The 21,330-nt window shown below is 36.2% G+C and overlaps 2 protein-coding genes across 2 annotated transcripts; both read left to right on the top strand.

Annotated features, from left to right (window-relative positions):
* LOC109833473 (SH3 domain-containing protein 3) lies at window positions 1,064-7,202 on the top strand. Its single transcript, XM_020401150.1, has 10 exons — window positions 1,064-1,225; window positions 2,735-2,857; window positions 3,419-3,488; window positions 3,609-3,757; window positions 4,813-4,914; window positions 5,069-5,266; window positions 5,365-5,427; window positions 5,514-5,603; window positions 5,693-5,767; window positions 6,867-7,202. Exons 1-10 carry the CDS (start codon window positions 1,166-1,168, stop codon window positions 6,984-6,986), a joined length of 1,050 nt encoding a protein of 349 aa, XP_020256739.1. The 5' UTR covers window positions 1,064-1,165; the 3' UTR covers window positions 6,987-7,202.
* Window positions 9,072-15,436, top strand: LOC109833472 (3-hydroxybutyryl-CoA dehydrogenase). Its single transcript, XM_020401149.1, has 4 exons — window positions 9,072-9,395; window positions 9,932-10,153; window positions 14,038-14,150; window positions 14,848-15,436. The coding sequence occupies exons 1-4, from the start codon at window positions 9,207-9,209 to the stop codon at window positions 15,215-15,217; spliced, it is 894 nt and encodes a 297-aa protein (XP_020256738.1). The 5' UTR covers window positions 9,072-9,206; the 3' UTR covers window positions 15,218-15,436.

Here is a 21,330-nt window from a genome sequence, read left to right as displayed (position 1 = left end):
GGTATCAAGGTGTTAAAAACAAAACTTTGATGTATCAAAGTTAAAAAAGGCATAAACGTTTTTTTTTAACAAAGTGTTAGAAAAAACTTTAAAAGTATCAAAGTCAAAATAGTTAAATTTTAGGGTATTAAAGTGTCAAAAACATGTGGATGCTATAGGTAAAGAAGGCATAAATTTTCTAACACCAGAGTAAAAAAAACCATTTTTCGTAAAAGAAGGGTTTCGGGCTGGGGCATAATTTTGTGGTATATTTGTCATTGAAGGGCCAAATTTTAAGATACCTTATGATTTGAGGGATTAATTGCAATTTCAAAGCTTTGAGGGACTACCATAGTATTATTGAAAGTTTGAAACTTTTTTCTTCCAATTATATCTTAGTTAATTACAAATTACGCACAAGGGGGGCAGATGAGATAAAGTTCAAGTTCAGGGGGATTTGTGAGATAAACAAACTTTAGGGGTTCATATGTAATACCCTATAGAGTTCAGGGGGTTATATGAAATTAACCATATTTTCTATTAAAACAATTAATAAAAATGTTACTCCGTAGGACCTCCGGAACTTAGAGTGTTATGCACATAACCCTCCTTATTATTTTTTTTGTCCAGTAAACCCCTTAATCTTTCGCTAGCCCCCCCTGAACTTTTCCACTTTTATCAATCAACTTCCTTAATGGCACATGACGAGTTAAATTGAGAGAAGTAACACACGTCGCTGCAGGTGATCTAAACATGTGGGTCATAATCTGCAATGCGAAGAACCAACAACCCCCATATTGTATTCAAATTCATAAATTTTCACCGTCAAAAACTCAAACTGATTCGGGGTCCCAAAATTTACCATTTGAGACAAAACAAAGGTACTTTTCAACGGGTTTAAAAAAAAGAATTAGTCAGCATTTTTTTCATTTTCTCAAACGGAAGAAAAAAAATCCGCAATTTCATAGAGAGAGAGAGAGAACGAAATGAGCTGCAAACGGCATTTTCAACAACGGTAAAAAAATAGGTAAATAATATTTAAAAGAGAAAAAAGTTAAAAACGAAGAAATTGTCATTTATATTCATATTTTATCCCTTTTCTGGAGAAAGAGAAAAGGGTTGTAAATAGGAAAAGGGGCCGAATTCTTCAACTCTTTCGGCCATTGGGAAGGAAGGGTGAAGAACAATGGATGCTCTAAGGAGACAGGCGAGCAAGTTCAGAGATCAAGTTGCTAAGCAACAGCAGGTAACAAAGATTCCCTTTTCATTGATCTGATCTCATAGAAAAATCCCATATGAAAGAGACCCATCTTATGAATTTTCGAGATTTGTTGATTTTCCACTTGTATTTGAGCTTGGAATTGTGTTGATCACGTAATGGGTGGGTTCTAAAAGAGAACCATGTTTTATTTTTGGGGATTTTGTTGATTTCAGCTGTTTTGGGCTTGGATTTATATCAGTAACAGAATGAGTCGGTTAATATTTAATTTTATGGATATTATTTAGATTTTAGCAAGGGAAGGATCCCAAAGCCTGCTTGAGTTTCAGTTAGCTTAACCAAAATTGAGTAATTATGTCAAAATCATGAAACTATAACATTCCAGTGGGTAAAGAGAAAGAAAGGAAACTTTATTTGTTTGCTTTTCTTAGAAACATTGTTTTGTTCATTTCTGTGTTTATTAATACTTGTTTGTCTCTTTTATAATTATGGTATTAATCTGTGCACGCCACATTTTGTTTTCCCCATTTTCACTGTGATAAATTTTGGGGTGTTACTATGAAGACCGAGATTGCTTGCTTTGATATGCTGTAATCAATACAGAGTTGCAGGCCACAAGCTTTTGAAGTTCAAAGATGCTTTATACATACATTTAATTTTAGTTTCATGAGTATATTTTGTCCTTCTTGTACTGTTTTTAGGTGACTCAGTCCGTCACTCATTTGATACCATCAATCTACAATTTCACATCAATCAAAAGTAAACCATCGCTTTGCATTCAAGACAAAACCTAGGCAAGTAATAGGTGCTGAAAAGCCACAAGTGTTGTGATGTTGTTATATGCTTACATGTTATTTGGAAAGCGAGTATGATATAAGTAAAAGTATAATCTCGTGAATGTTGGGTCTTAGCACACAGTTAGACATTAGACTGTTGATATAAGTTGGCCAAGGCATTGTAATTACCTGCAAAATACATTTTACATGTTCTGAAGGCAGTTAGAAATGTCCTCAATCTAAACCGTTTTTCCATGCTAACTTTTCGTGGTATGTAAGATTAGTAATCACCTCACTGGGTACACATGTGAAGGTTCACATGACATAAGGAGGATATCAGATTATACAGTCCGTGTTGCTGAAAATTAAAACTTGCATCGTCAATGATGACCTTGTGACTTCAATGTACATAGTGGTGATAAGATAAAACTTTTTATAGACAATATTGGCTGTGTGGGCATCTTTGCATGTGTATATGCATGCATATGTTATATCATAGCATCTAACATGTGATCATAACAAAGAATGCAGATATTGCACAAATTTCTCCATGCTGGGAAACTTGGCTCATAACTTGCAGCATGTCTTGTCGAGTACATCACATGATTAAATCATGTCCTTTACTCATATGCATTGAGTTTTCAGATTGGTTATTTATTTTCAGATTTTTTAATTATTATCTACTTTAAAAATAAGCTGTTATTTAGTTGTTTGATAACCAAAGGGCTTTTTCTCACTTGGCAATACCATTTTATTTCAGGCTGTAATAAAGCAATTTAGCACAACTGGGTATGAGAGCTCTGATGTTATAGTCATAGACGAAGTTGAATTGCAGCGGCATCAACAGTTGGAAAAGTTATACAGGTCTACTCGTGCAACAAAAGTAAGAAATCATCAATCCTCTCTTTTTTTATTTCATTATTCTTAGTTTGAGCCCCTTCTGGAGTCTCGTATCTCATGTATTGGTTGAAATAACCAATAGTTATCTCCAATGTTTTTTGATTACTATATTCTAAAAGGTGTCTCAGGGCATGCCATTTTCTACTGGTAATAAAGTCGAAGATGACTATGGAAGTAAAACCCACACAGTGCTTAGAAAATTAATTGTACAAAAGTATATATCGTCATTCATGTGTTTATCGTCAGGTGAGTGTGTTTGAAAGAAATTTTTTATTAAATAAGTGAAGGTAGACCGGATGAACATCGGAACATGCAATGGGATTTTGTTTATAGTAAAGGAGCATACTTTTGATTGGAGATGATGGGTAGAAAGAAGATGCATAACATAAATTAGAACCCTTTAATGAGAACATTTCTAGCGATATCTTAAAGGATGCTTGGAAAGCTTATGTAGATTTCTTCACTAGTTTTTACCTAAAATTTAGTGCTCGTTAGATTCAATGATGGCGATTGTTTTTCTATATCTGGCTTTCATTTTCTGCAGGATTTCCAGAAGGATATTATTCGAGCAACTGAAGCCCTTGCAATTATAAACAGTAAACATGTGGAAGTAGGTAAGAAGTTCTACACATTGCCTTTATGATTTTATGGTAAATTTATTGGCAGTTGAATCACTAATTTGTGGATAACTTGAGAAACATTATTATATTTCTGAAAAGCTTCTGTGTCAATAGGTACAAAATTGACAGAGGACTGTTATAAATATGGAGGTGAAAACATTGCTAATGAGGGGAACCTAGCCAAAGCTGCATCTTTATATGGCGGCGCAATTGCACATATTGAGCGAGAATATGAAGACTTGAATAAGTTGTTGTCTTCACAGGTATGGTGTCTTATATAGCTGTCTAAATGAATATGGAATTGGCTTAAGTCAGAAGCAGCTATTTTACATATAATATTATTTGCCAATCATTGTCATATATTTATCTGGGAAAATTATTGTAAGCACGTGTAGTATCTAGAAGAAGTAGTTGTGGGTGTCATGTTGCTGCATGACATAAATTATTATGTTTGTGGTTTCAGTAAATGATATGAATGTCTTTTCATGATGAAACTGGAAAAAAGTTATCCAAACGAAACAATTTCTCTCGATGTGTGTTTCATTTTATCCCTTGGTTTCGTGATTGACTCTATCTTATGTATCATCTAGATTCAGTTTAAGGCTTCAAATGCAACTGTTTTCTGTAAAATCTGCACTCAATACTGATAAGTTTCAAGAAAATCACTCTTTAATACTTATATGATTTTGGATCCACTTATACTTACCAAAGAAAGTTGAGATGACAAAAATATTCATTATGGGCATGTCTTTTAAAGCATCAATATCGTAGATGATCTTTAGGCATCTATATGTGCATCCATGACTGCATAAGCACACAAACAATCCACTTATATTATTTATCAAGAAATAATATGATTTGTTAACGATTCATTCGTGAACGTGCTCATTGTAGCAGCTATAATCTCATTGAGTGATATAAGGGCATCTAGACAAACATGGTCTTTTAGCTTCTTTTCCCCTCATCTTTTCTAATACTTAATAACTCCTGAGATTTTGGTTATTTCTACACAGATCCTCCGGTTTCATAAAAGTTTTATGAACTATTTATTGAGTTACTGCAAAAATTTTAATAAACAGGTTTGCAGTGAGTTCCTGATCAAGTAGATTCAACATTTTATTAGACCAGGAGTATTCATTTGGAACTAGCCTCAATACAGTGGTTTTTTCTTTTAATTATCATTGTAGCAACACAAACGAGTTTTTTTAGAAGAACTCTTTCTGTTGGCATCATGTTTAGAACGGGCATTATTTGTTACCACATCTACTTCAGCATCTCAATTCAAATTACAATTTTATTGTTCCTTTGTTGTTTTTAGATTACAGAACCTTTAAGAGCTATGGTAACTGGTGCTCCCTTGGAAGATGCTCGTCACCTTGCTCAACGTTACAGTCGAATGAGGCATGAAGCAGAACAAATGGTTGTAATTCTTTTTATTTCTTCTTTTATCTTATTTGTTTATTTGTTGTTGTTGTTGTTGTTGTTGTCATCTCCGTCATTTTTTAATTTTTTTGTCATGGATATGATTTCAGCTTCATCGTTCTTATCTTTTATTATTCTCAAAATCTATACAGGCCTCAGAAATTTCGAGAAGACAAACTCGTGTAAGAGAAGCATCCATCTTAGAGAACACAACAAAACTGCAGGCATCTGAAGCTAAAATGAAAGAACTCAAATCAAACATGGCAGTCTTGGGAAAAGAAGCTGCTACTGCACTATCTGCTGTTGAAGCGCAGCAGCAAAGGCTGACATATCAACGCTTAGTTGCTATGGTATGAATTTAGGGCATTTTTTCAAGGACAATCTTGTAAATTCACCAATTTACCATTCTTTCTCGTTTATTTATTTATTTATTTTTGGCGCATTGAAGGTAGAGGCAGAAAAATCATTTCACCTAAGACTAGCTGCTATTCTAGATGATGTGGAAGCTGAGGTATCTTTCCTTTTACCTTTTACAAGTAGAATGGTCAGTAATTGTAAAAATAAAATTCTCTCTTTTCTGATGGCAAACTTGTGTAGATGAACACTGAGAAGCAGAGAAAAGAATCTTCACTTCCTTCTCCATCAATCCCAAAACGCTCTGAGAAAGCTACATATTTTCTGGCTGAGGTAACTATTTACAATTCAAGTTCCATACTGATAATTTTGTACTTGCTTGAGGTGTTAATTTGTGTACCTCTTATACTTTATGGTCTCAGGCAACCCATGCTTTCAATGCTGCTTCTGAGAAAGAATTGAGTTTGTCTCCTGGAGATTATGTTGTTGTTCGACAGGTTAGAAACCAACTTCCCCCGCTAAAAAACTATCCTTTGGTCTGAGTTGTATATTCCTTCAACATGATGAATACTTAGATTTGTTAGTTAAACATATATTTTCTTTTTAAGAGAAAAGGCCACACAGAAAAAGTTTCTATTGAACTAAACTGTAATTTAGCATTTCTATCATTCTGATCCTTGTTTGACAGAACAGTGTTTCCTTATGAGGGATTACCGTTTAGTGACATGATTTAATCTAGGGTTTTTATTTTATTGGACCCCAATTTTATTAGTTCTATATTAGACCCTCAAATCTTCAAATTTCTAAATTAGACTCGTAAACCCATTTAGTTGTTTAAATAAGACCCCAAATCTGTTAAGCTGTTATAAATAAGACCTTCAAATCTATGAAGTTCATTTGAGCAAATATGAAGGTTTGGAGGTCTAATTTAGAAATATGAAGATCTGAGGATCTAATATGGAATTAACAAAGACTTGGGGATCTAATATAACAAAAACCCTTTACGATACGATAATTCCACTGGTGACTGGTATGATATCCTGTCATTTGAAAATTCAAGAAAAATAAGTTGCACAATCGAGGATGGGAGTCTCATTCTGAAATTTCATTAACTTATTTCAAAAACCCTTTACGATACGATAATTCCACTGGTGACTGGTATGATATCCTGTCATTTGAAAATTCAAGAAAAATAAGTTGCACAATCGAGGATGGGAGTCTCATTCTGAAATTTCATTAACTTATTTCAAAAACCCTTTACGATACGATAATTCCACTGGTGACTGGTATGATATCCTGTCATTTGAAAATTCAAGAAAAATAAGTTGCACAATCGAGGATGGGAGTCTCATTCTGAAATTTCATTAACTTATTTCAAAAACCCTTTACGATACGATAATTCCACTGGTGACTGGTATGATATCCTGTCATTTGAAAATTCAAGAAAAATAAGTTGCACAATCGAGGATGGGAGTCTCATTCTGAAATTTCATTAACTTATTTCACACTATCTCAATTGCTTTGCCCTTTATTCAATTTTGACATGTATTTTGCCTTTTCGCCTGAGTTATTGATGATTTTGCATTGCCAACACAGGTAAGTCCATCGGGATGGTCAGAAGGAGAATGTAAAGGCAAGGCCGGGTGGTTTCCTTCATCTTATGTCGAAAGACGCCAAAATATTCCCACAAACAAAGTTTTCTCTCATGACTTTTAGTTGCTTAGACCCTGAACTGCAAGTTTGTAACTCAGTACAGTTTGCTTTTGAGAGAATTTCTTGTCTGGAGGATGGACCTTTTGTTATGTTGATACTTTCATGATGTAACCTGTAAAATAGGACATCTAATGTTAAACGTTTGTTGTATTCTTTGGGCGCATGATTTGTGTATCAAACAAAGCTCTTCTTTCCTTTTTCAGGTCAGTTTTAAGATCATTGTGATGTCTCTGTATCTTGCTGAGCTCTTTATCTTTTCGGTTCATCAAATTGTTATTCTTGTCCGAGACTGCTCGTAAGAATGAATATCTGCTCCAGAATTTTCCCCTGCGGTTGCTTTAGAATTACAAATTCTGTCATTGTTTGCTTCAGAATTACGAAAGGCAGAAAAAATAATAATAATAAATAAAATAATAATAATAATAATAAATAAAATAATTAATTAAAAATATTTGTTTAAAACAATGGTAGTGCACCTTCCCACATGGGGTCTCACAACAATAAGCAATAATTTAATTACCATGATTTTTTTTCTTTATAAAATTTTCGATATACAGGTTAAGTCAACTATATGGGTCCCATTTTTTAGTCAGCTATGTAGCAAAAAAAAAAAAAAAAAAAACTTAATTGCACTTAGATGCTCTATAGTTTCACCAACCTAGCATTTGAGTGATCTCTATTTAAAAATCAATCAAATAAATGCTCAAATGTATTTAAATATTGCGGATAAATATTCTAAAGTTTTTAGATGTTGCACTTTGGTACCCTCATGTTTACTCAATGTTTTATATCAATACCCTTAGTTTTAGATGTTCTCACTTAAATACCCTAAGGTTTTTAAAGTTATACTTTAATACCCTCTGTTATGTGGTGTTATTCCATATGCATAGAAACAAAGTTCTTTTTTATTTTAGGTCATACATTTGCAATATTTAAATATTTTAAAGTATTTATATGCTCAGTTTTAAATTGAGATCAATTAAGTGCAAGTTTGGTGAAACAACAAAATTAGCAGATTGATATATTTTATTGATCCTTAATGATATATTTGTATATTTTGTTACTCCGGCGATAATTTGGTATATTATGTAGAATATGATGACAAATTAGCCTATATTTTGGTTGGAGCTTAGATTTCGGCCAAACTGAGTCATGTGACTCATCACATACAACTGATGTGGATTAAGTGAGCTTATGTGGTGGAGTAACTGAATAAAAGAAAACCCAACACCCCACCCCCAAAAAAATTCTCTATTTCCCCTCTTTTTTCTCTATTCATGTGAGGGAGGAGATGAATCTTCCAAAAAATTGCTGAAATTCCCATTGTGCATAGTGTTATTTAACAGGTTTAATTTCTTGATTTGGCTATAATATGGTTCATTTGTGTAAATTTTGGCTTTTCAATTCAGTGAGACATTAGTTTACTTCTTCCATGCTCATACTTGAGCTTGACCTTGAGCAAAAACTTGAGGATAAATAATCTAACTCCAAGTTTTGAGTTACCCTAGTCAATTTAGTCCTAGGAGAAAGAACCAAAAATTCACAATTTGAGCCCTAATTTTAAGCTCTAATTTTAGAAAAACCTATTTTAGCAATTTAATTGATGGTAATTACCGCCACGTTGATAGCCATGTGGACCGCAAATGAGGATCACGTGACTCAATTTGATTGGAATATTGGCTCAGCCTAAAATATAAGCGCATTTGTTGTTATAGTCCTAATAAAATAATAACTTATCACTGGAGGAAAAAAATATAATAATATTTTACTAAGAGCCTGTTTGGATTTGTAGGGGTGAAGGGAAGTTAAGAGAAACTAGGTGAGAGAATGGAAGGGAAAGGGAAGGGAGTTCCCTTCCCCCTGCTTACACCCAAATTTGGGGTAACAAATTTTATACTATTAGGGGGTGAACCAAGGGGAACTAGGGTGAATAACTTCACCTTCTAAATGTTTCCAAACAAGATGAATGGAGGTTCCCAAACAAGATGAATGGATGTGAATGGTTCACCTAAATTCCTTTCACCCTTATTCTCCTCAGTCCAAACAATTCCTAAGAGTGAACAAAATATATGAATCTGATAATTTTGCATTGGTGAAACTATTAAGACATTTAAGTCCAATTTAGCCCCCAAAATACCCCAAAAATGCCCATAAAATGGAAGAAGATAATGACAAGACTAGATTTTCATTTGACCCTTTCAGCAAAACTCTGGAGCTCCAGCCATGGCGACTGACCTTAAAGTGATCGGAGTGATCGGCGGTGGGCAGATGGGATCCGGCATCGCCCAGCTCGCCGCCGTCGCCGGATTCGATGTCTGGCACCATGATTCCGATCCTGGCGCTCTTACAAGAGCAACCCAAAGTATTTCTTCCTCTATCAACCGCTTCATCTCCAAAGGCCAGATCTCTCAGGTATTATTCACTTTTGCCTTTCTTAGTTTCCTTTTTCTCTTATGGGTAGATCAATTCCATACGTTAAGATTCATTTTTAGATTCCAAATAACACTCAGATAGCTTGGATACTTAGAAAAATAAGTTCTATTTTGTGACTGTTTGATAAAATCGACGTTAGTTTTCTTCAGGAATATCAGAGTAGACAAGTGAATGAGAACAAAGTTTCTTACCAAATTTCAGTTTTTTGAGTTTTGGGAAAGTTAGGAACAAAGTTAAGGCCTTGAGGTATCAAATTGTCAAATTAACTTCAGTTTGAAAAGTGTAGGGTGTCAAATTGTCAAAAGGGGTATCAAATTGTCAAATTAACTTCAGTTTGAAAAGTTTAGGTGTGTCAAATTGTCAAAATAGAACTTCAGGGTTTCAAAGTTAAAAAAACGGTTGATAATTTTGGTATTAAAGTGCAAATAATCCCTACTTTTATAGTAAGTGCAACGCATATTTTCTCAGTGTAAGATGTTTGCTATGCTGTTAACTCTTTTTTCCCCTATTTTCAGGGAGCAGGTAGAGATGCTATAAATCGTGTTAGATGCACATTGAAGTTGGATGATCTGCGTGATTCAGATGTTATAATTGAAGCTATTGTAGAATCTGAAGATGTTAAGAAGAAATTGTTTTCTGAACTTGATAAGATTGTAAAGGTTTCTACAATTTTAGCATCAAATACTAGTTCAATATCCATTACCCGCATTGCTTCAGCAACTAGACGCCCCTCGCAGGTACAATTATCCAATCATGTTATAATATCCCTCCTTTATAGTTTATATATAATGAGAAATTGGTGGTTGTGGCAGTTTGTTGAAATTTAGGAATAATTACTCTATTTTCCAATTAGTTTGAAATTCTGATTGATTCTAAGGATATATTAGGAAAGGATAATCATTTATCTATCAAGATTTCAACAGTGTTGAATTTGCAATTTCAATTGATTCTAATTGACATCAAGATTTATTAAGTTATCTGCTCAGAGATGTTATATTTTTATAGCATCTATAACTTAGACCTTTCAATTTTCATGAGTTTTTGAAATTTCAAAAATATATCACTTCCATCCAAATCCTTAAAAACTAAAACGCCCATAAAATGGGACGCGGCTTAACTCCACCTAAAACGCCCATAAAATGGGACGTGCCTTAACTGCACCTACTCAATCCAAGTCCAATCTGTATATGAATTCCTAAGGGGTTAATTTCACATAATCTCCTTAGATTTTGTTTCCTTAATCATGTTTATCTGATACAACCCCCTTGATCTTAAGGGTGTCTCATAAAACCCTCTGAACTTTCATCTTTTCTCACTGGACACCACTGCCTGTTTGCAAATAACAAAAATGTCCTTGAGAGAAAAAAATCTCAAAATTTCTCATTTTCATATCCAGGTGACATACCTCCTTTCCTAAAATTTGGAATTTTTTTTCTTTGAAGAAAGTTTTACTTATTTGCAAATTAATGCAGCTAGTGAGAAAAGTTTCAAAGTTCAAGTTTTATGGGAATCCCAAAGTTCAATGAGTTATGTGAAATAAACAAACTTCAAAGGAGTTATGGAAAAACCCACCAAAATTTAGGGGGTTATGGGAAATTAACCCATTTCTAAGAGACTGGACCCTATGGAGACTAGAGCCCATAGAAGCAAAAGAAAAGAAAAGGCCATAAAAGCATAATTGTATAGGAACACTTTACATTATAGTATTAGGAATTTTTATATTTACATATTATATTCTTGGCTTTTTTCTTATTTATATATTGCATAGACCGAACACGCAATTATTCTTGGGGGATTTTAGTCTCCCCGCGTATTACGATCTTCACAACTCGGAAGTCAATTCACAATCAACAAGATATAAAATAACCACAATCAAGAAGAAAGAACACCAAGATTTACGTGGTTTGGTCGACCAACTTCGGCCTACGTCCACGGGGTAATAATACTAGAAATCCACTATGTATCAGGGAGAACTATAAGAGAAACCACTCAACTCTCGTCTCTCAACCTCACATACATAATCAACTCTCATATTCTCTTCAAAACCCACTCCTTACAATCTTTTTAACGGACATAGACTGTGAAACCTCTCCCAATATTGTAATCTTTTGCATGGATAAAGATCACGAAACTCTCGCCTCTTTCACAATATTCTTGAATCAAGCTACGTCCCCTGCTAACCCCGGATCATAAGAATATTGGCTTTCTCCCTTCTCCTTTTTCTTTTTTATCTAACAATTGAAGATTATATATGGGGAAACCAAAATCCCATCTTTAACCTAACTTCCTAATTAAAATAGGATTTAAACTCCTAATCATGATGAGCCCCAATCTCCTAATCATGATAGATCTCTAACCATGTCTAGTTTTCATGAAGTTATACAAAGAATCAAAGACAATCCCAATAATCTTCATATTAGATTTAATTCTCAAACTCCCTGGAAGATATATCATCATCATCTTGAAACTTTGTCTCTCCCGCTAGCATCTTCTATTTCTTTTATACTTCAATTTGAAGCATCTGCACTCCTAATTGGAGCACCTGTACTCCAACTGGGACGTCCCGTGACTCTCGCTATCGTCTGCCTCGCCGTGGCGCCTCCACCTCTCTTGTGTACACTAAGAGATCTTTGCCACCTCTGACCTTAAAAGAAAATCAACCATGTTTCTCCTCTAGAACTAAACTTGACAATAGCCTTCCCCCACTCGCTATCCATGTACTCCACATGCATCGCTCGTCTCGAATCATATCAGTACACCTCTCCTACTCCACACTATGAGCCAGATGCCTCTATCTCCTCCATCACTTGGCTTGGACCGAATATGAGCGCTTATCGTCTTCAAGTCCAATGCCAATATCTTCATCAACATGTGCGTCACTTGGCCGTGTCTGCTTGTAGGCTCCATCTAAACTGACAGTGTCCTCCTTGAGTCTACACACCAACCAACTCCTGCTCTAACGACGACTCTAAATAATTATATGCTGACAACTCTACTGCTAGAATCAAGTTTGATTCGCTACACTATTCTCATCCGTCGCATACTCTTTTGCCCTATTTGCCATCAGATATGTCTCATTACCGCTATCAGAACTTATCAATACTTTCTGACCAATCTGAGCAAAATCTGAAAAATCAACCCCTCCCATCGCGCTCAGAGCACTCCAAAACGTGGGGATCAACTCTGAGATCGTTGCCTCCAAACCCTCGATTAAAAGATAAATTAACCTGCACTGTTAGATTTGATTTAATAATTTTTAATTAAACCCTCACCCATGTGAACAGTGTTCTCGTTGCTAAAGTGTTCCCGGTGCTACAATACCTTCTTTTTTTGATTTTTCTTCATATTGATTCTTGTAACGCCGATCTTCAATCTCGCATGACGACGACTTCTATCTTGAAAACTAATTCCCGGATTCATCACCATGGCCCTGATACTACTTGTTGCGGAATTTTAGTCTCCGCGTACTACGATCTTCGCAACTCAGAAGCCAATCCATAATCAACAAGATATAAAACAGTTACAATCAAGAAGAAAGAACACCGATATTTACATGGTTCGGTCAACCAATTTCGACATACGTCCACGGGGCAATAATATGAGAAATCCACCATGTATCAGAGAGAAATACAAGAGGAACCACTTAACACTCGTCTCTTAATCTCTCAACCTCACATACATAATCAACTCTCATATTCTCTCCAAAACTCACTCATTACAATCTTTTGAACGTACAAAGGATGCGAAACCCTCTCTCAATGTTGTAATCTTTTGCATGGATAAAGACCACGAAACCCTCGCCTCTTGCACAATATTCTTGAATCAAGCTACGCGCTCTGCTAACCCTGGATCATAAGAATATTGGCTTTCTCCCTTTTCCTTTTTGTTTTTCCTCTAATAATAGAAGAATATATATAGGAAAACCAAAACTCTATCTCTAACCTAACTTCCTAATTAGAATAGGATTCAAACTCTTAATCATGATGAAACTCAATCTCCTAATCATGATAAATCTCTAACATTATCTAATTCTCATGAAGTTATACAAAGAATTAAAGACATAATCGCAACAATTATATGCAAAATTACTATAAGCAATTTCAATTTAGAACGGAAATCTAAATGAAACAAAATTCCTGATATATAAATCAAAGAAATCAGACCGACCCGTGCAAGCAAGGGCATGACACTTATTCATTAATATGATCAAATAAACTATCCCACTTGAATTATGACTATTCAATTGCATATCATTTCATTAATGTGATAAAATAAACCATCCCACTTGAAATATAACTATTCAATTGCATATCATTCTATTAATATGATCAAATAAACCATCCCACTTGAATTATAACTATTCAATTGCATATCAGCTGTTGTTCAACCAGATTGGTTATCGTATTATAAAAATGCGTTGACTTTTTGCATTTGGTCTAATACCTGTTTCTCATTTGGTTCAATCAGAGACCTTTTTTATGTTCAGCACAAAATTATCAAAACTATTTTATTCGGGAGGCTTAACACTGCAGATTGGAAAACTGTTATAAACTTTATTCTTCTCTTTGTAAATTATCCAACGATATGGTTGAAACTTTTTCCTTTTTCCATTTTCTTGCAGGTGATAGGCATGCATTTTATGAATCCCCCTCCTATCATGAAATTGGTGGAGATAGTGAGAGGAGCAGATACATCTGATGAGGTATTTGCGACAATAAAGGCCTTGGCGGAAAAGTAAGCTTGATATTCTTTTATCATACAGCCGTCCCGATAGTTGAGATGGTCAGTCATAACTCTATTGTTCCATGGCTGCTTTTGTCTTCAGATACCCTGGCAATTATAGAAAATTGTTTTACTGCTTGTAGTTCTTCTAAGGTTATTATTTTAATTTCCTATGCTTTGCCTGCTCTCCAAGAATTAATTTTCTGTCAAATGCTGTTTAAAGTTCTAGTAAGTTTTAATACCTCTAGTCATATCATATAGGAAGATCTAGGTCAATGGAAACACAAGTGAGCTCAATGAATTATCAAATCACCAGCTTCTAGCTGCGTGATCTTTTAAATTTATGCATGGTGACCAATTATTTTTCTATTTTCTATCAGACTGTATGAGGCTATGCGCCATGTATAATCTATAATATCATCTTTTGTGTCTTATTATTAAGCTGACAACTTGATACGCCTGGCCAAGTTTTTCCCACTTTTGTGAAAGAATAAAGTAAAGATATATGAAAATAAACACCTTACACTTATTATTTAGATTCTCTCCTTTTCAAATTAACTACAGTATGCCTCAAGAAATAGTTTTTCACAGTCATCAGTAGAATTTTGAGTAATTATTGTCATTGGGCCGTTGGGCAAAAGCTGTTAATACTATCCATAGAAAACTTGATACTATTTTTATCCTTTTTTTATTGCTATGCTATATGCAGGTTTGGCAAGACTGTAGTTTTCTCCCACGATTATCCTGGCTTCATCGTGAACCGCATTCTAATGCCAATGATCAACGAAGCATTTCACACATTATATACAGGTGTAGCAACTAAAGAGGACATCGATACAGCAATGAAGCTCGGAACTAATCAGCCAATGGGCCCATTGGCACTTGCAGATCTCATTGGGTTGGATGTATGCCTTAATATAATGAAAGTACTTCATCAAGGGCTCGGGGATAGCAAATATAATCCCTGCCCACTCCTTGTTCAGTATGTTGATGCTGGTAGGCTTGGAAAGAAGAGGGGCATTGGGGTTTATTCATATAAGAAAGAGGTCCCAGCGGTTAAACCGCTGTCCTCGCTGTGATCAATATCTCACAGTGAAAATATCTGAAGCATGGGATCGAGAGGAAATTGATGTTGTTGAAAGTAAATTAATACAGGGTAAGGGTAGTGCTATGTTTGTATGCACAACTGATTTGGATGTCTGTGCGCTTCTGCTCAAAACTATTTTGTGTTGTTGTGTACTCAAATAAAAAAGAGGAGAAATTTGGGTGAAATACTATTTCAGCAAATACTTCCATTTCGGGTTGAACGGTGGTATGCAGCCCCACGTTCCATTAAGGGCATCTCCAACGCAGCGGCATTTTGTCGCTGCGTTGAACTGTTTCTGTTGGATTTAATCTAATAAATCTATTTGTGGGCACATATGATTAATCAATGTGTATTGCTATCTTTCAGGATAACCCACTAAAGTGATCAATTAAGTTGGGTTAATTTGGTATTTAAATAAGTCATGGGGTTATATGTGCAGATACCAGGTTGTAATTGTAATTTATTGAGGGGCTAAATTACAAAAGTACAACATCTATAAATAAGGGGTTATGGTCCCTAACCTAGGGTCACATTCTCTAATTCTCTACACCCCCATCTAGTTAGAGAAATTCGGATTTTAGAGGAACCCTAAGGTTAGAAGATCCAAAACCCAAAATCAAGATCAATCTATGGATTCAGGTATAAGCTTCCGCTCTCTTTTGATTATTGTTAATCTCTTTGAATTAATCATGGCTATATGGTTTTAGATCTCAAGTTTTATGATGTAGATCTAACAAGTGGTATCAGAGCCACCTTGATTAATTCTTAGGGATTTAAGTTTTATTGGGTTTTTGATCTTAAATCTCTGGTTAAAGATTCAATTTTTGGGTTCGGATGAACAGTAATGTTCTCGGATGAACAGTAACGAAATTTTTTTTCGGATGAACAGTAAAGTATTTTTCGGATGAACAGTAACTGAAAAATCGCGTTCGTTCAATCTTAACCGAACTTCGCGTTCAGTTCTCAGCTGAGCATCGCGCTCAAGTTTAACGAACCTCGCGTTCGTTCTTAAGGTGAGCCTCGCGCTCAGGATTAAGGTGAGCCTCGCGCTCAAATTTTAACGAACCTCGCGTTCGTTCTAAAGTGAACCTCGCGTTCAACTCAGGTGAGCGTCAAGCTCAATTTTAACGAACCTCGCGTTCGTTCTAAGGTGAACCTCGCGTTCAACTCAGGTGAGCGTCAAGCTCAATTTTAACGAACCTCGCGTCTTTAAACGAACCTCACGTTCGTTCCCAAGTTGAACCTCACGTTCTTTTATCAAACGAACCTCGCGTTCGTTCATTTTCAGACGAACCTCGCGTTCGTGCTTAAGTGAGTCTCGTACTCAATACATCAGACGAACCTCGCGTTCGTACTTCAGACGAACCTCGCGTTCGTACTTCAGACGAACCTCGCGTTCGTACTTCAGACGAACCTCGCGTTCGTACTTCAGACGAACCTCGCGTTCGTACTTCAGACGAACCTCGCGTTCGTACTTCAGACGAACCTCGCGTTCGTACTTCAGACGAACCTCGCGTTCATTTTTTAAACGAACCTCGCGTTCGTTCCCAAGTTGAACCTCGCGTTCTTTTATCAAACGAACCTCGCGTTCGTTCATTTTCAGACGAACCTCGCGTTCGTGCTTAAGTGAGTCTCGTACTCAATACAGTCGAACCTCGCGTTCGAAGTTAAGGGAACTTCGTGTTCATTATGGTTAAGCCTCGGCTTTTCATGGGTCCACTTTGGTATACTTAATTTATTCAATTAAGTTATGGGCCCTAATTAAGCTGTGAGACCCCAATTAAGTTTTTGGAAATTCAGTTGATTTTGATTTAAATTTTTAATTTAAATCTAATTCGGTTTTTTAATCAATTATTTAATTCAAATATTATGACACTAAGGTATTAAGGTTGTCTCTCACTCCAATTGATTAATTGAAGCAATAAGTTGCCAAAGTAACCTCTCTTGTGTAGATTGTTCATGAGGAATGTGAGATGTTTGTGTGTATGCTTTCGTGTAAATATTTAATCGGCCCAAAGGAAGGTTAATATTTATTTAGACTGTATACACATCTGCGATGATAAGCGTGTGACAATTATAAGGTTTACATGTGAATAATGAATCGATCCAAAGATAGTTTCATTATTTGACATGAGTTATTGTCAATGTTTGATCATTGCAACAAGGTATCACTTACAAGTTAATATTACTGTCCAAAGACTTGATATTAATGTTGTGCCGGTATCTTGGATGGGGATTGTCATTATTTGAATTTTATTGATTATGGTTATTGATGTGAGCATTCTTTTGTTTTATTTCAGCTAATGCATCTGCTGCAACAATTTCTGCTAACATCAACTCAATTCCCATGCTAAATGGGACAAACTTCAAGGTTTGGAAAGAGAACATATTAATTGTTCTTGGCTGCATGGATCTTGACTATGCATTAAGAACTGAACAACCCCAACCTCTCAATGCGGATAGCACTCCTGATGCAAAGAAGGAGCATGAGAAGTGGGAGCGTTCAAATCGCATGAGTCTTATGATCATTAAGCGCGGCGTTCCGGAAGCCTTCAGGGGCATAGAATCCGAAGGGATTACTAAGGCTAAAGATTTCCTTGCCGAAATTGAGAAGCGTTTTGCGAAAAACGATAAGGTAGAAACAAGCACGCTTTTAGCTCGCTTGATTTCAATGAAGTATAAGGGCAAAGGAAATATCAGGGAGTACATTATGGAAATGTCTCATATTGCTTCAAAGCTTAAGGCACTTAAACTCGATCTTTGTGACGAGTTATTAGTGCATCTGGTTTTGTTGTCTCTTCCTGCACAGTTTAACCAATTTAAGGTCAGTTATAACTGTCAAAAGGAGAAATGGACTCTAAATGAGCTCATTTCATACTGTGTGCAAGAAGAAGACAGGTTGAAGCAAGATAAGACAGAAAGTGCTCATTTGGCCTATGCCTCTAAGGATAAGGGCAAGAAAAGGAAGAATGATAAGGAAGCTGCTAAGGGTCCAGTTGAGAAGAAACAACATAAGGATAATCAGGGTTGTTTCTTCTGTAAGAAGCCTGGACATGTAAAGAAGGACTGTACAAAATATCACGCCTGGCGTGATAATAAGGGTACGTTCCTTGCTTTGGTCTGTTCTGAGGTTAATTTAGCTTCAGTACCTAGAAACACTTGGTGGTTAGACTCTGGTGCTACTACTCACATAAGTGTTTCTATGCAGGGTTGCCTGAGCTACCGAAAGCCAAGTGATGTTGAAAGACACATCTTTGTGGGCGACGGACAATCGGTAGATGTGGAAGCAATTGGGCACTTTAGGTTGTTGTTAGGAACTGGTTATTATTTGGATTTAAAAGATACTTTTGTAGTACCGTCTTTTAGACGGAATTTGGTTTCTGTTTCTGTATTGGACAAATCAGGTTATTCTTGTTCATTTGGAAACAGTCAATTCAGTTTATCTTTTAATTCAAATGTTGTGGGAACCGGTTACTTGAGTATTTATGACAACCTATATTTGCTTGATACAATTGCTTCTTACAATGAATCCTTGCATGTGGAATCACGTGGTACTAAGCGTAAATTAAATAAGGAAAATTCGGCGACATTATGGCATAAGCGCTTAGGTCATATCTCAAAAGGTAGAATTGAGCGTCTTGTGTCTGATGGCATTTTGGATTCCCTTGATTTTTCGGACTTCGACGTATGTGTTGAATGTATCAAGGGAAAACAGACCAAAGTGAAAAGATTAGGTGCCAACAGATCTTCGGATGTCTTAGAATTGATACATACGGATATTTGTGGGCCATTCCCTACGGAATCCTGGAATGGTCAACAATATTTTATATCATTCATAGACGATTACTCACGTTATGGGCACCTATATCTTATTCATGAAAAATCTGAGTCTCTGGACATGTTCAAAGCCTATAAAGCTGAAGTTGAGAATCAACTCAACAGAAGAATTAAAACCGTCAGATCTGATCGTGGTGGTGAGTACTACGGTAGATATGATGGTTCAGGTGAACAACGTCCAGGACCATTTGCTAGATACCTAGAGGAATACGGTATCGTCCCACAGTACACCATGCCGGGTTCACCTAGCATGAATGGTGTAGCTGAAAGACGAAACAGGACTCTTAAGGATATGGTAAGAAGTATGATTGCTCATTCTTCTTTACCAGAGTCACTCTGGGGAGAAGCACTTAAGACAGCAGCTTACATTCTGAATAGAGTACCAAGTAAAGCAGTTGCTAAAACACCTTATGAGCTTTGGACTGGTCGAAAGCCCAGTTTAAAGCATTTACATATTTGGGGATGTCCAGCTGAGGCAAGGCCTTATAGGCCAAATGAAAAGAAATTGGACTCCAAAACAGTTAGCAGCTACTTTATTGGATACTCTGAACGCTCTAGGGGCTTTAAGTTTTATGATCCCACTATAAGGAACATTTTTGAGACGGGAACAGCAACATTCTTTGAGGATGTTGAGTTTGGGGGGAGAAATAAGGTTAGAGACATTAGTTTTGAGGAGGAATTGGCTTCAGATCCAATCCATACAGTTACTTTTGACAATATTCAGGTTCCTATACCTGTTGTTGCTCAAGAAGTAAATCCGGAACCTCAAGATGATAATGTTGAACAACTCCCTGTTCCAGAAGAACAAACTCAACAACCTCAAGAACCAGTGCCATTAAGGAGATCCACGAGAGAAAGGAGAAATGCTATTCCGGATGATTATATTGTATTTCTCCAAGAACATGAGGAAAGTAGTGGAATGTTAGAAGATGATCCAATCAACTTCTCTCAGGCCATGAAAAGTTCTAACTCTCAACAGTGGATTGATGCCATGAATGAAGAGTACAAGTCTATGCAAGACAATAAGGTTTGGGAACTTGTCCCATTACCAGAAGGTGCAAAACCAATTGGTTGTAAATGGATTTTTAAAACCAAGCGGGATGCAAACGGTAATGTGGAGAGGTATAAGGCACGTCTTGTGGCTAAAGGCTATACTCAAAAGGAAGGCATTGATTATACAGAGACTTTCTCTCCGGTTTCATCGAAAGACTCTTTCAGAATAATCATGGCACTTGTTGCTCATTATGATCTTGAGTTACATCAGATGGATGTTAAGACTGCATTTCTCAATGGAGACATTGATGAGATGATCTATATGGTGCAACCAGAAAACTTTGTGTCGGGAGACCCAAAGAATATGGTCTGCAAATTAAGGAAATCCATCTATGGACTCAAGCAAGCTCCTCGTCAATGGTATCATAAGTTTCAACAAATAGTTATCTCGTTCGGTTTTGAGATGAACATTGTTGATGACTGTGTATATCACAAGTTCAGTGGGAGTAAGTATATTTTTCTGGTTCTGTATGTGGATGACATCTTGCTTGCCACTAATGATATAGGCATGTTGCACGAAACCAAGAGATTTCTATCAAAGAATTTTGAGATGAAAGATCTTGGGGACGCCTCTTTTATATTAGGGATCCAGATACATCGAGATCGCTCTCGGGGTATTCTTGGATTATCACAAAAGAGCTATATCGATAAGGTACTTAAAAGGTTTGGCATGCAAGATTGCAGACCAGGTGACACCCCTGTTGCTAAAGGAGACAAGTTTAGTCTCAATCAGTGCCCTAAAGGTAACCTTGAAATTCAGGAAATGCAGAAGATTCCTTATGCTTCGGCTGTAGGAAGTCTAATGTATGCTCAGGTATGTACGCGTCCGGATATTGCGTACATTGTTGGGATGTTAGGCAGATACTTAAGCAACCCTGGTATGGATCATTGGATAGCAGTCAAAAGGGTTATGAGGTATCTTCAGAAAACAAAAGATTACATGCTCACATACAGAAAATCAGAGAAATTAGAGGTCATTGGGTATTCGGACTCTGATTTTGCTGGATGCCAAGATAGCAGGAAGTCTACATCAGGCTACATTTATATGTTAGCAGGAGGAGCTATATCATGGAAAAGTGTCAAACAAACACTAGTAGCTTCCTCCACTATGGCAGCAGAATTTGTAGCTTGCTATGAGGCATCCAATCAGGGAATATGGCTGCGAAATTTTGTCACGGGACTGCGCATTTTGGAAAATGTTGAAAGACCACTAAG

The sequence above is a fragment of the Asparagus officinalis genome, chromosome 3 (genome assembly GCF_001876935.1).
Source record: "Asparagus officinalis chromosome 3, Aspof.V1, whole genome shotgun sequence".
In the NCBI taxonomy this organism is placed as follows: domain Eukaryota; kingdom Viridiplantae; phylum Streptophyta; class Magnoliopsida; order Asparagales; family Asparagaceae; genus Asparagus; species Asparagus officinalis.
This window is presented reverse-complemented; position numbering and strand designations above follow the sequence as displayed.

Coding starts and splice junctions, on each gene's coding strand:
- LOC109833473 (XM_020401150.1), top strand. CDS start 1,166: ATGGATGCTCTAAGGAGACAGGCGAGCAAGTTCAGAGATCAAGTTGCT. Junction 4,915..5,068: donor GGCATGAAGCAGAACAAATG/GTTGTAATTCTT, acceptor AAATCTATACAG/GCCTCAGAAATTTCGAGAAG. Junction 5,768..6,866: donor ATTATGTTGTTGTTCGACAG/GTTAGAAACCAA, acceptor TTGCCAACACAG/GTAAGTCCATCGGGATGGTC.
- LOC109833472 (XM_020401149.1), top strand. CDS start 9,207: ATGGCGACTGACCTTAAAGTGATCGGAGTGATCGGCGGTGGGCAGATG. Junction 9,396..9,931: donor CCAAAGGCCAGATCTCTCAG/GTATTATTCACT, acceptor CCCTATTTTCAG/GGAGCAGGTAGAGATGCTAT. Junction 10,154..14,037: donor CAACTAGACGCCCCTCGCAG/GTACAATTATCC, acceptor ATTTTCTTGCAG/GTGATAGGCATGCATTTTAT.